General features: G+C 39.9%; 1 protein-coding gene across 7 annotated transcripts in view; it reads right to left on the bottom strand.

Moving 5' to 3' along the window:
• DYNC1I1 (dynein cytoplasmic 1 intermediate chain 1) overlaps nt 1-13,499 on the bottom strand; it is a 189,551-nt gene that overhangs the window by 135,024 nt on the left and 41,028 nt on the right. For 4 of the 7 annotated variants that reach the window (XM_085050770.1, XM_085050772.1, XM_085050775.1 and 1 more), the window contains exons 5-6: nt 10,707-10,766; nt 6,589-6,704 (exon numbers count right to left, since the gene is read on the bottom strand). In XM_085050770.1, the coding sequence (XP_084906896.1) occupies nt 6,589-6,704; nt 10,707-10,766 (176 nt within the window). The remainder of the gene's footprint in view (nt 1-6,588; nt 6,705-10,706; nt 10,767-13,499) is intronic. The other 3 variants (XM_085050774.1, XM_085050776.1, XM_085050777.1) reach the window with 1 other exon arrangement.

Below are 13,499 nucleotides of genomic sequence, written 5' to 3'. Positions count from 1 at the left end.
TTTCACTGTTGACTGGGGAAATCATGGTGCTGTTCATTAGTGGGGCAGTTTCCTTGTTCTGCTGTTAAAGCTCAGTTGCAACATACTAAGAGTCATATATTTGCAAATAAGTTTAGAACTATTTTGTTGCTTGAGGGGAACATTTAACAAATCAGCTCAATACAGCAGTTTTTCATGTGTAAAACATGGCCAGGATCTTTTCCAGAGAAGAAAGCCTTAGAGGAAGGTTTTCATTTCCAGCCAACAAAGAATTCAATTTGCATACAGGTGTTCCGGGGCTTCTCTCTGAATTCATGGATCATTGCTAGTTTCAGATGTCAGGACACAGAGATGGGTCAAAGGCACTGTGAGATGACTTGCAGCTAGTTAAAGGAGTCTGAGGTCAGGGCTCTTAACATCAGCTCTCTTGTTTTCCATCAAGCAACACCAGATGTACCAGGATCTCATTCAACATTATTTCCCACTGCAGCTAAAGGAGCAGGGTGGTTTCTGAACAAGGAGTCTGACTACAATGTTTTTTGGGCTATTCTAGGAGAGAACAGCTTCCCATCTCTTGGGAGGAAGATGGGATCCACTTGCTTAAAAGCACAGAGCAAGGATCACCCACAAGTATTGAGAAGCTGCAAGGAGGGCTGGTATAGCATGGTTCTTCTCCATGATGCTTGCAAAGGCTCTGAAGCAGTAATGCTTCCATGCACAGAAAATCAATTGCACAGCAGTCCCCTCTAAGGCAGCCACAGCCCAAAAACTGGTTCCTTGTTTCGTTGAGAAGGCAGTTAAGCTTTGGCTGGTTTGGGCCTGAATGGCTTAGAAAAGGCACAGTTCAGCTGTGACATGTCTCTTGTTCTCCCTCCAGCCTTGTAAAGAGTTAGTAAAGACACTTGCTTGGCTTGCATTTAATGCAGAGGTACCTTGTGCAAAAGATACCAGGGTCTGCAGAAGGTCAGGGACACTGTGGAGCAGAAAACTCCTATGTTTGTGTGCCTGGTTTTCAGGAGACCTGCCCAAGATCTCATTAAGATTGTGGAGGAGCTGCAAAGAGTCAAGTTACCTGATTCCTGTGTAAAGAAATGATCAGGGAAAAAGTCTAAGATTTCTGAAGAGTTTTCCTTCCCCAGACCTCCAACTGTGTGTGACCAGAGGCAATCTTCTCTCTGTTAAACGAGTTCTTAGTAGATAATTCCATGAGACTTACTGATGCTTAATAAATTGTCAGATCTGCTTGTTCAAAACGGTTTAGCATTAAAAGGTCTCTCTGCATAAGACTGTCTGAAAACCACTTTGACTATAAGAAAAACTCTTCTCCAGAAGTCTTTAGAGAAAATGTGGAAGGAGAAACAGGGAATGGGAGCAAATATTGAAGCAATGATTGCTGATTAATGTACTGTTAGACCTCCTTTTAGAAGTGGACTGGGACTGTCTTGCAGAAATCCTGTTTGAGCCCAAGCCTGTTACATATTTTAGGAGAACATACATTTGGTGTCCTCTTCTGCACTCAAACACCAAAGCATCCATGACCAGACTTTGGCCTCTTCATTATTCCTCCAAGAAGAAATCTTTGCAAGTGTCAAATATATTTTTCTGCACAACAATAACCAGAGAAACTAATTTCTAAAGCCAAGTTTTTTTTCTAATTCTGTACCACACGAAATTATCATAAGCCAGCTGATGAGGAAAGCCTTCAGAGGCACACACCCAATGTCTGTAGCTTGCTAGGAGTGGAATACAGATCCACCACACCTGGTAGCTGCCTGTTGTGGCTCTTCTGAAATATATGTATTTTAACAAATTGTACTTTACTAATTCTACTTCAAGAAGTATAGTCAAGAAGGGATTGGCAATAACAAAGAATTGCACTTGATTTCATGAGTGTATTATTGCCCTGGATATAACTGATTTTTTAAGACTTTTTAACATTTCTAAATAATATATTTCCCCCCAATTTCTATGAAATACCGTGGTCTCTCTTTCATCAGCACTTGCATTCATACATCCTCTCAGTCATACAACTCAAGCACCTTCTGTTAAGTATAATTCCTGCCTCAGACAAAAGATCAGGAGAGTGCTTTTCCGCAGGTCACTCCAGCATCCCTGCATCCCTCCCTGCCAGCATCCCCGAGGCGCGGCACGGCGCTTCACCGCTTCACCACCAGAGAGCGCTGCCTGAATGCCTTAGAAAGAGTTTATGAAAAATTTAAATTAAAAAAAAAAAATTCCACCTTGAAAAGCTTGTTATTTAGAAGAGGGGATGCAGTTGTGAGAGGAAAAAAGAGGAATTATTGAAAGACTGCTGTACAATACAATGCCTCAAATCTTTGCATCGCTTCATTCTATTCTCATCCAATCTTGTACAGTCTGGTACAACAGTACAAATTAAGCTTTGTTGATTTAATCAAACAAAGCGGTCTTGAATCAGGGTGCTTATGCCAGCTATTGAGATCCACAGTAAAATTTGGATAGACTGCAGTTTGAGAAGAAAAGGCAAACTGGATTTTTACAGCTAACTAAGAAAACCTAGCAATGCATGACACCGCTTAGGACAGAGCATAATATTTCTTACAAAATAATTGTCCATTAGTACTAATCCTAAGGCTCTCTCTCTTTAAAAACAGAACTTTTGCTTTAACACTGATTCATCCTTACATTGTCTTTTCATTTTAGTAGTGATTTCTATCCTGGTTTTGTTTTTCAGCACCTCTTTTTGTTTCCAACAGAAGGTCTTTGCTTTCCCCCTAGTTACATCCAATGCCTTTCTATCACACATTACCATGTATCCTGACACACAGTTGCATGCATGGTAATGCACAAATGTCCATCTGCATTTTCCATTAAATGAGGGGTTCAAAGCTATTCTTGGGTCCAGGCTTGTCCTTTTCAGACTGGAGCTGAGCTTACAATTCTCTGGAAGGGAAAAGCCAAAATAAGCTCTTTAAGTTAAACCCCAGCTTCTGATCCACGAGCTCTAGCCAGATTGGCCATGGGAAAGCTCAAGTATGATCTCACTGAGTTCCATGACTGGCTTTTCCTAAGAGCAGCATGTATTCACAAAGCCAGATCTGAGGTACAGTCAAGCACAGTAAGGCACAACAGGACTGGGGAACAATTTGCTGTGCTAGAGGTCTGCTGCATAATGTCCTAAAGGATGTACAGAGACAGATCTGCACACTGATTAAACCTTCATTCCAGCCTACTTCCAGATGGACTAGACAGCTTATTTCTCTTCTTTCCCTAATAGTCAAAATACCCTTGGTGTTTGAATACAGCAGATAAACAGTTGTATCACAGGTCTCAGTTGTGTTCTTTGCCTGAACTGGGCTACATTTGTGATGTAGGATGAGGTTACCCTGCTCAGGAGGTAAGTATGACATATCATCTGTTTTCCCCACATCAACAAACATCTGCTGAAGATGATGAACTGATGAAGCGCATGTGACCTCCATTGCTCCAGAAAGTCAGATCTTGTACACAGGACCTAGTTTTTCAGGAATGCATTTCTGACTAACCTATTTGCAGTGACAGACTGTCAAGCCAGAATGTGAGAACATCACATTTTTTTGATGAAGTAGTTTCTACTTCACAGAAGAGAAATAACAACACTCCTGACACTGGATAGCAAAGCCAGAAAGCACAGAGATTTTCTCCTTCTTGCAGCCCCCAGCTTCTGAGGGGATCTAGATCAGAGGAGTATCTCCCTTCTCTGAGATTTTACCTCCTGGCCCTTCAAAGAGCAGAACAGTAAGCTGGAGATGAGGCAGCCATCTGGCAGAGCCTAAATGTGCAGACTGTTTTCCTATCTGAAAAAGTGGCTTGAAGGCAGTCATACAGAGCTCCTTTCACTGCTGCACTGCAGTGAGGGATCCATCCTGGGCAGAGGCCAGGCCATGGCTTTTCTGTTGCTGCTTTCTCCTAGGTGCACCTTCAGCAGACAGCAGTGCTTTGGAGGGCCCAGCCATGGAAGGCTACATGGGGCTGCCAGTCCTGAGGTGATGCAAGAGTCTCTGCACAGTGAAGGAAGTGTCCCAGAGATCTCTCAAAAACTATTTGGCATTGTCCAGGCCTTAATCAACTCCAGAATGGAAAAAGCAGCACAAGTAAAATGTCTCACAATGCCTACAAATACCTAAATTCAAGTTCAATTTTAGCAGGAGGAGGAGGAAAGGAAAGAGTATGTTTTTTTCTCAGGCTCCAGAGCCAAGATCTGTGTGTTTTTGAAGTCCTCCTGCAAGGAAGAAAAGAAAAGGCTGAAGCTGACTGTGACCTAAATAAAGCAAAAGAATTAGGTACTTGTGATCAAAGGATTGAATGATGCATATACACATCTCCCTAAATAATAGAGTTGGTGGGGGAAATGACATGTCATTATTCCTCCGAAATAAAGCAAATTACCTGTTCTGAAAAGAGGAATTAATCTGTTTTTTATGCAGTGAAGAATAATGCCACACTATTTCTTCTAAAATTAGCAGCTGACAAGCTGAGATTTCAGTGCACATAGCATCTGGCTCTCTGGCACCACATGGACTTACCAGAGTGAACCCTTCCTTTTCCAGTTTTATAAGGTTTGGTGGGCAATAGCCATTACCACAAACATACACTGAGCTCCAGAACAGCAGTAGGTTTAAAGTACCTCAGAGTTTCTTTCTTGCTCTCTAGAGAAGCAAACGCAGACAAGCTGATATTTCAGAAAAGGTGAAGAACTTTGAACGGACTTAGAGTCCTCTTTTAACCCATCTTTGCAACCAGCTGTACTATTCATTAGTTGTCTTCCAAACAAGAAGCAAGCATGGGACAATCTCATCCTAAAATTCTGTATTTTGACATTTCCAGTATTTATGGTAGTGAAAGTGAACTCCAAACGCTGAAGTCAGACCTATCCGAGTAAGTAAGAAGTTTCTTGTTTTCCATTCTCAAACTCTGAGGCTTCAGATGCTGAATAACTGAGCCCATAACCATTGTAATGGCCAAACAACTGATCTTGAAGAGCTAATGGCTGTATTTTATTGCATGAATGCATAGAAATGGTGTAGAGACTTTTCCTCTATGCTGCTCTCCTGAGGAATTTCCCTCTGCTTGTCATGTTTAGAGTGACAGTATGAAGAGTTCAGCATTCATAAAGAGGCTTGGGAGATTGAAAACCTGAGAACTAATTTCAATCAGATCTGGGAGGCCAAAATCAGAGTGCTTATTTATCCCCTAGAGAATTTCCACTTAAATAGACTTTCAATGGGATAACCAAACTTTCCTGACTCTACTGATGCACAGCCATACTTATATCCAAGTTACATGCAGACAATTACCTAGCAGCAGATTGGAGAGGACACACAAGTTAGACTTTCTTTCCCTCACACATCTGAAGAAAGTGATTGGGTGATATTTTCCCTGTATTTAAATAAGTAAAACCCCACTACTGTAGAAGATTTTTTCTTGGCTTCTGAGACAGCTGCTCCCTATGAGCAAGGCAAAGCTCTCTGGACACGTTACTCAGGGAGCATCATCAAAGCAAAAGGACTCTCTCTGTTTGAAGGTATGATTTCAGTCCACAGATGACCAGGGTAAAGTCGTGCTCCAGGAAAGTAGAATCTGAGCATCAAGCTCAGCAGTTTCTATTTCTGGTTCCTAAGGCAGACCTGGTAACCCAACTGCAGAAAAAAAAAAACTGGCTATGTTTATCACTCAATTTTTCCTGACAGTGAACTTGTATTTAGACAGATTTACCACCACCACCACCTTTTGAACCTACTTGAATATTTTTCTTCTTTGAATAGAGCTTAGCAAAGTTCTACACTATCTTCTGCAGGAAATCACCCAGTTGTTGAACTTTTCTTGATCCTTCATTGTTAATGGCAGAAATTACAGTCAAGACTGGTATCAGTTTTTCTTCTATCCACTTTGTACTAGTGCATAGATAACACGAGGCTAATGTACAGTTTTTCCTTCAGTTCAAATGATACCACTGACCTGCAGTCAGCATTCTTCAGTACAACATTGGCAGATCAGCATCCCCCTACCACTCTGTGTATTTATTTATTAATGAGAGACCAAACAACCAACAAACAGCTCCATGAGTACAGATGCCAGCATAGTGTCAGCAGAGAGAAAGTAGAACTGTCTGCATCAAAGTATGCAAACCTCCTTTTTCAGTACATGGAGCTAAGCTGCAACTTCTTCTAAGCTTCACCAACAGCAAAGGGACAGAATTACACTGACCAAACAACTGAGGGCAAGTTTCCAACACTGCCTCTATACAAAGCACAAAATTAACTTCCTTGAGAAAGCAAAAAAAAAAAAAAAAAATTTAATAAAGCACTATTTTAATTATATTCAAAATGATTTATTTAGAAAAATGTTCCCATTAAACTGCTATCTAAGCACAACCCATTGTAAGGCAGAAGTTGTTTGGTTCCACCTGCATTTAAAGTGATTTTTATAATTCTTCTCACCAGAACAGCCATTAATCACATAAACAATACTTGGCTTGGAGAAAATACATGATAAGCAGCTATATTATGACTTGCTATTATTTTTATTACATTCTTTAAGTCAAACACAAATTTTCTAAGAAAATATTTTTGGGGAAAAAAAACACCTTACCTTCAGATTGATGCGTGGCAAGAGGTGTCTGCGTCTCCTTGGAGTATGATACCACCTCCCGAGGTAAGAAATCAACCTGGGTAATCTTTGACACCCCTAGTTTGTGCAGTCTGCGTCTAAGGTGGAATATATAACACCAAAAGGTTAGTCATGTTAAATGTAAATCAGCAGCAGGAACAAATGTTTGCTTTTATGAACACAATAAAAAAAACCACTTCAGTGTTTGTTAAGATGAAACACAACACAGTATGCATAAGAAGTACCTAACTGCAGTGAAGAAAATTAACCATTTGCTATGATAAAGTACAATTACTGAACCTCTAGATCATGCTGCTGAGAGTGACTGCAAATGGGAGAGAGAAATGGTCTGCTTGTGCCCCTGGTAACATGCAACAAGGTTGTCTTTCATTCCATCATCACTACAACGTTCTGCCTGCTCAAAGGAGTTCATCCTCAGCCTGGGATATACACAGCTGTGGAAAGAGTACAGTGGGTTTAAATGAGGCTGGATTAGGACTGCAGAATGTTCAGCTGGAAGCAATAATAGACTCTTTAACTGGTAAGGTGGGTAATTTCCTTAAAGAAGGTGATTCTCCTTTCCACAGGAGTCATTAATAGCGGCATTGTTGTAGGTTTATGATTAGTGGAGTCCTAATGCAAGGACTGGAGGAGAGCTAAAACACAACTGGAGCAGAGCAACTATAGCCTTCTATCTTGTCTACTTCCCCTACTTTAAATAAACCATATGGAATAAACCAGTGAAGCAAACTAACAGTAAGTGGGTAAGGGAGAAAGAAGAGAGGCAGCTGAGCATTGTCATGGACACTTTTAGTTGTCTGTAGTTCACTCAGCAGTGGGGGAAAAAATCAGTTTATTTCCTGAATATTATTTGACTGTCTGCAGGGAGTGTAGAATATAAAAATGTTTAATTGGAATTGTTTTACTGGAAAAAAATGCCAACTTTCAGCAGAGAAAAGAATGCAAACATAATAAACAAACAAAATAAGGCTGGTTACCTAAATCAACAAATGTGAGCATGCTTGTGCATTTATGGGGAAATAAATTCCTGGACACAATGTTTCTCAACTTGTCATGTTATTGGACAGAACAACTTGGAAAAGCAGAAAAATTCATACACATTATCCATATCCTCTTCATTTTCCAGACTGTCAGAAGAACAGAAGTCAAAGGGGTTTTGATCTAATTAATTTACAGTGGTTTAGGTATTCAATTAAGATTGATGTCTGAAAGGAAATGGGAGTCTCAAAAGGAAAATGTCATCATTAGATAACACCTACTGAACTTTTCAGCTGGTTAACACTACATCAGCTGTGTTTTTTCTGATCTATTTTACTGCCTGAGTTGTTATGAAGATGACTGCAATTATATTCAGCAGGTAATCAGTACAAATCAGCTGTATCGTGTAACAAACCACTAGAGCAGAAACAGTTGTAGTAGTTCTCAGTCTTTCCTCTTTTCAAAGAGGAAAAATTAATGTCTCCCTCTTACAACAACCTCTGACTTTGCCAATGTGAACAAAATCTACAATCGTCCAAAAATTCTACAGAAAATCTTCTACCTTGTCACTGCAGGCAGAAAAGCTTCTTCAGCCAGCAAAAGTTTTAGTAGTTTCACATTTTTGTAGCTGCTTTAACTTAGGGTCTGTGTGAGTTCAAGCTTTAATAAATATTTCACCTCAGCAAACTCTCAGGTACTTTTTCCTTCATCAGCCCCAGATGGGCAATCTCTGTTGCCTACTTGGTCAGTTTGACTTCCCTGTGTAACCAAGTCCCCTGCTGCCCCAGGCTACTCTGTCCATTTACTGAGATTCTTAAGCCTTCTGCAGTGAAAGAGTCTCTTGACAGTGGTCTTGGTTAAGTATAATCCCTAATTAATTATGTGTGTAATCTGGACTTAATTAGAACCTCACCTAATTCTAACAACAGTTTCACATGAGGTCACTCTGTATTTCCTTGACTGCCCGAGGCTGGGGAACATGACCCTGAGGGAGAGCTGGATTTAACCACTAGTTGGGTTAACCTCTTTGTGCACTGCTGTCCCAGAAGTGAGCTACTTCCCACAGCACTGTGCTGAGACAATGCGTGGAATTTCTCAACTAAAACCCTTCCCATTCAGGAACTGCTGGTGTGTGAACAAATGCCTTGTGCCACCCATATCCTGGTAATTACTGGTGAAGACTGGGAGGTCCTTCTTCACCCGAAGGAATGTGATCTCTTGATTGTTTTTTGCCCATGTCAAGCCAACCTTAATGGCTCTTGTGTAACTAAAAGCTGGCTTAGCCTTTGGTCCCAAGCACTTAGGGACAACTGGAGCATCCTTTCAGTATCTGGACTCTACCAAATATGGGCTGGAATTTTCTAGTCTCTAGGTCTTTTTAGAGCAACATTAAACTGTCTGTTGTTTTCCCATCTCCATTTTGCATCTGAGGTGCTCATAATTCTTATGAATTCAATAAATATTCATCTTAGAGAGCACATAAACTTTGAAGTATTCCTTTCCAAACTGCCAACAGGTCATCAGTAGGAGGATAGTGAATAAAATCCATGCATTAAAACTGATTCTTCTGTCCATAGGTATCAGAAGAAAGATGTATCTTCTAGAAGTGTTTTGCTACATACATTATTTAATTGTTGACTGCAGGATTTCTTTTGCATTGGTTTTGTTGGGTGTTTTCTGTGCTAGTCTCATGATGCAGAAGAAAGTTTAACTCTGCCTTGGATTTGGAGACAGTTTTCTTTCAAAAGGGGGCAGGACTTCCATTAAGGTGTATACCTGTGGAATACCTCTTTGGCATGCTTCTTTTCTGTCTTTGCACTTTTGCACTGACCACTCATAAATGATTGAAGTCTTGTAGCTACATACAGGGTTATCTTTTAATGAGTCAAATAAAGGAACTTGCCTTACACAGCTTTTTGAGAAACCTTGTTCCTAGGAGTTCCTCATTTTTAATCCAAATTTCTGTGAAAAAAGCAGCTGGGATTTCTAAAAGGTTTCTGTACGTTAAAATAGCTCAAAAAACTCTACCTTTTTGGTATACCCCAGCTAAAGTTGTAGAAGCAGGACCTATTTGAAGTCACACTCACATGAAAACTACAAACATTCCTAGCAGTTCAGGATATGGAGAAATATTTCTGTTTAGAAAGCTGTCTAGATACTTTTCTTCTGATCTTTCCTGATGAATAGACCTAACACAGTGAACTGCAGGTGGGAGCACTGTCAATCAGCAGCTAAAGGGAAGTTGCCATTTTTCTTACAGAATGGTGAATGAAGTAGCACATGAGCAAGTAACAGCATGAGACACTTGCCTGGAGACTCAAGACAGGTAACCCTGTAAGTTCATAGGTAGAGCAAACCTTTCAACGTAGTGATTTGGTTTTGCCTATGACTCATGCTCTGAAGAACTTGAGGTACTGCTACCAAACCTTTTAGGGGAACAGTTTATCCTAAATACTTCTGCAGGCAAGCATTTCTACATTATTTAAATTAACTCTTTTTTCACATGTATGGGGTTAAGAAGTTCCACCCCAAACCAGAAAATAGTAATTTTAGCTTTAGTACAATTTTAAAAACCCTTGATTGGCCTGAACTCAACTAATATGGCAATTATTCTTGGACTATAATCGTATTTAAGTGCACAATTTTAAGCATATACACAGCTCCTGAGGAAAAAGGGGACATCGTTACTGCATGTGGAAACAGCATAACTATAGCAGGCAGAAAGGAGGGGGAAAAGTATCTTGCAAATGATTCAGAGAGAACAGTCTGAATCAATGGGTACAAACAAGGTCGATGTAACTATACATGCATATATGTGCCACAATAATAACATTTCATCTGAAATGAAATAGTTATTTGTATTGTGGTTCAGGCAACAGAAATAGCAATTTATCTTTTCATGAGCTCCTTTAAATAGCTGGGGTTTTTCTCCACAAAGATGACTTTGCTGAAGCTTCTTATTTATGAAACTAAAAAATTAAAAGGAAACTTAAATTATGGTATTTTTGAATCAAAAAAGCAAATGAAAATCAGATACAACTAGGAAGCATTTTTAACATAATTCTTGCAAAGAAATGATAACAAAAAAAACTGACATATACCCAAGTTCAGAGTCAGACTGGAGTTGCAGCACTGAGGGGTCTGTGTCCCATTGCAAGGTCCTAGGGTGGTAATCAGCCGTGCAGCACGAAGGGGAGGGAAAAAAAGAACACACAGAATTAACTGAAAGGATGAACAAAACCCAATCTCCTACATGCTCTATGTAGTACAATCAACCTCCAAGTGCAAGCAACAGCCACCATATGTCAAACAAGGTTTGTACGTCAAACTGAGACAGGGCAGGCAATTTATTAAAATTACATATTATTGACAAAAAAGGGAAGAAGCTGGATTTTCTGTCACATACTCATTAATGAAACATGGGGTCAGTTTTCTTCCTTTTCCTGAAAAATTTCTAACTCTTTAACTTAGGTTGATGTATTCACAATAATCTGTAAAATCTGCAAGCACAATTTATTTATGTCTTCATGATAAGGTAGACTGAGCATGTTGCATGAACTCCACTGAAGAGTTTATCCCTTCACAGACTCCTGAGACAGACAGTAATTCACCCTGTACAACTCTGCTCTGGGCATGAACATCACGTAGTGCATATGACAAGGAATGGCAGACTGATACCAGCTCTGACATACTCTGAGGGCATCTGCGACAAACAAACAAATTCTTCTTCTTTTCCTCTAGAAAAAATTCCTGGGAAGAGGGCAATAATACATCTGGAAAAATCAGATCTATGACAATCTCTTGATGGACTGCTGCCACATGAGGCTATCACAAATGCTCCAGAGGTGTGGTCTGCAGTTAAGACATTGCTCCTTGCACTGCAGTGCAGCTTGCCATGCTACCAGCTCTAAAACACTTTGCAAACACTCACAGAGCCTCTCCAGAGTCTCATGAAATACTTAGAATATTCCAATTTAGAAATGCAAAAATTGACACATTGAGGCCAACATTTTCAAAAATGCCTGCTTCTTCCCTGTCTCTTAATTTTACTTTTATTTTTACACATTTAGGAAGCCACATCTTATATGCAAGAAAACCACCAGAATCCATGACAGAATCAGGAACACACGTTTGGCTCCTGAGCACCTTTACCTGCAGTATGAACACGAGATTATGCATTGCTCTCACTAGCAGAGGTTAAAGCAAAGGAAAGTGCTCCTTCACTAAGCAAGCAAGTCCTCAAGACATGCTGGATGATGATAGTTGTCAAAATTAAAAACTCCCCTAATTTCTTCTGAACACGAATTCTGAGCATATAGAGATCACAACATTACCAGGTTCAGCCAAACCCAGCCATATAATCACTCTGCTCAATATACACAAACCTTTCTGCAACAATAGCAACCTCTGCTAATGAATCACTCATATAAACTAAATTACTGAATTAGGTTAGAAATAGATCTCTTAAACCCAAATAACTATTCTACCTCCTGTACTTAGTAAACTCACCCATTCTATTACCAACGCTAACTCACTCTCTAGAGAGACAGACAAAGGCATGCACTGCACTCTGTTGTGTCAGAATGAAGACTCAATCTCAACACCCTGTGCATACAAAAAGAATGAAAAACTGTAATGCAAAGCTGCTTTCTCATGCAACATAAGGGCACTTATTTCCCTCAGTTTCTTATGACCCATAGTGATGTTTATCAGGATAAAAGACTGACAGATACTGACAGTGAAAGGCTTCTACAAAACAAAACTGAATTACAAAAGGTTCAGAGATAAAATAATAGAGCAATAAAGAACAGATTTTTTTCCTTGTAACTTGACTGCAGTGTAAGTACAGTGGAAAATGGACATAAGATCTGAATGCCTGATGCAAGGCAAAGGCATCAATGACTAATGCATTATAGATACTCCATTAAAAATGCTATCTGTGTGAAGATTACTCTTGTAATGTCACCAAGGTCAGTAGCATATATTACGGCTTGTTATGTAAGTTCCAGTTTCTAATTATATTGCTGCCTAGAGGTTACTTATACATTCATGTCCGGGTTTTCCAAACCCTTGAAAGAAAATATACATAACTCATTTCAGTTTCTTCTGCCCAACATTCACCTTCAAACCAACAGAATTTCCCAGCAGATAAAAGCTATTTAATCGGAAAGAATACCATTATCATTTGATTAAACCAAGAGCTTGCAACAGGTCTCTAGAGCTATGGTCCTTATGCTCCACCTCTAAGAATCCAGGCCAGGTCACAAGACAGGGCACCTTTACCTGGTACCCAGATAAAAATGCCTACACAAAAGAAATTTAGAGATCTCCCACACCCAAGACAGCACCCAAATCCCAAAAATATGAGAACAGCAACAATTATGGTTTGGGCCATCACATGCAGACATGTAGAGACATGTTCATCCCTTAAGTATTTATTATCTGGATTCTGATGTAGAGCCTTCTGGACACTGATACATACTTTTAACAGAAATTCTCCTTGACTCCTGATTATATATGTCTTAACAGCCTCAGTGCATCTGCAAAACATTTCCTAGATTTGTGCTCCACTGTGCATCATTGTGTTACCACTTGCAAAGGCATGAGACGTAGATAAGGAAGCAATCTGCTGAGTTGTCCTCTGCAACCTGGCTGAGCAATGCTATCACAGAAAATGAGTCTGCAGGTAGCAAATCTTTAGGTTTCAAATCTCTTGCCCTGGGAGACAGAACACAAGTGGCTACACTCATGCAGTGGAGGCTGGAGAGCACAGGGAGTGACTCTGTGTTTCAAGGAACACTATTGATTTGTTCTTTGTCTCCTCCTGGCACCTGAAGAGTGTCAGCAGATCAAAATGCAAGTGAGTGAACAGTAAAGATGTAATCTGGACATGC

Source organism: Lichenostomus cassidix, chromosome 2 (assembly GCF_008360975.1).
Source record: "Lichenostomus cassidix isolate B80296 chromosome 2, HeHo_3.0, whole genome shotgun sequence".
In the NCBI taxonomy this organism is placed as follows: domain Eukaryota; kingdom Metazoa; phylum Chordata; class Aves; order Passeriformes; family Meliphagidae; genus Lichenostomus; species Lichenostomus cassidix.
Note: the sequence above shows the minus strand (reverse complement) of the source record. Positions and strands in the feature narration are given on the sequence as shown.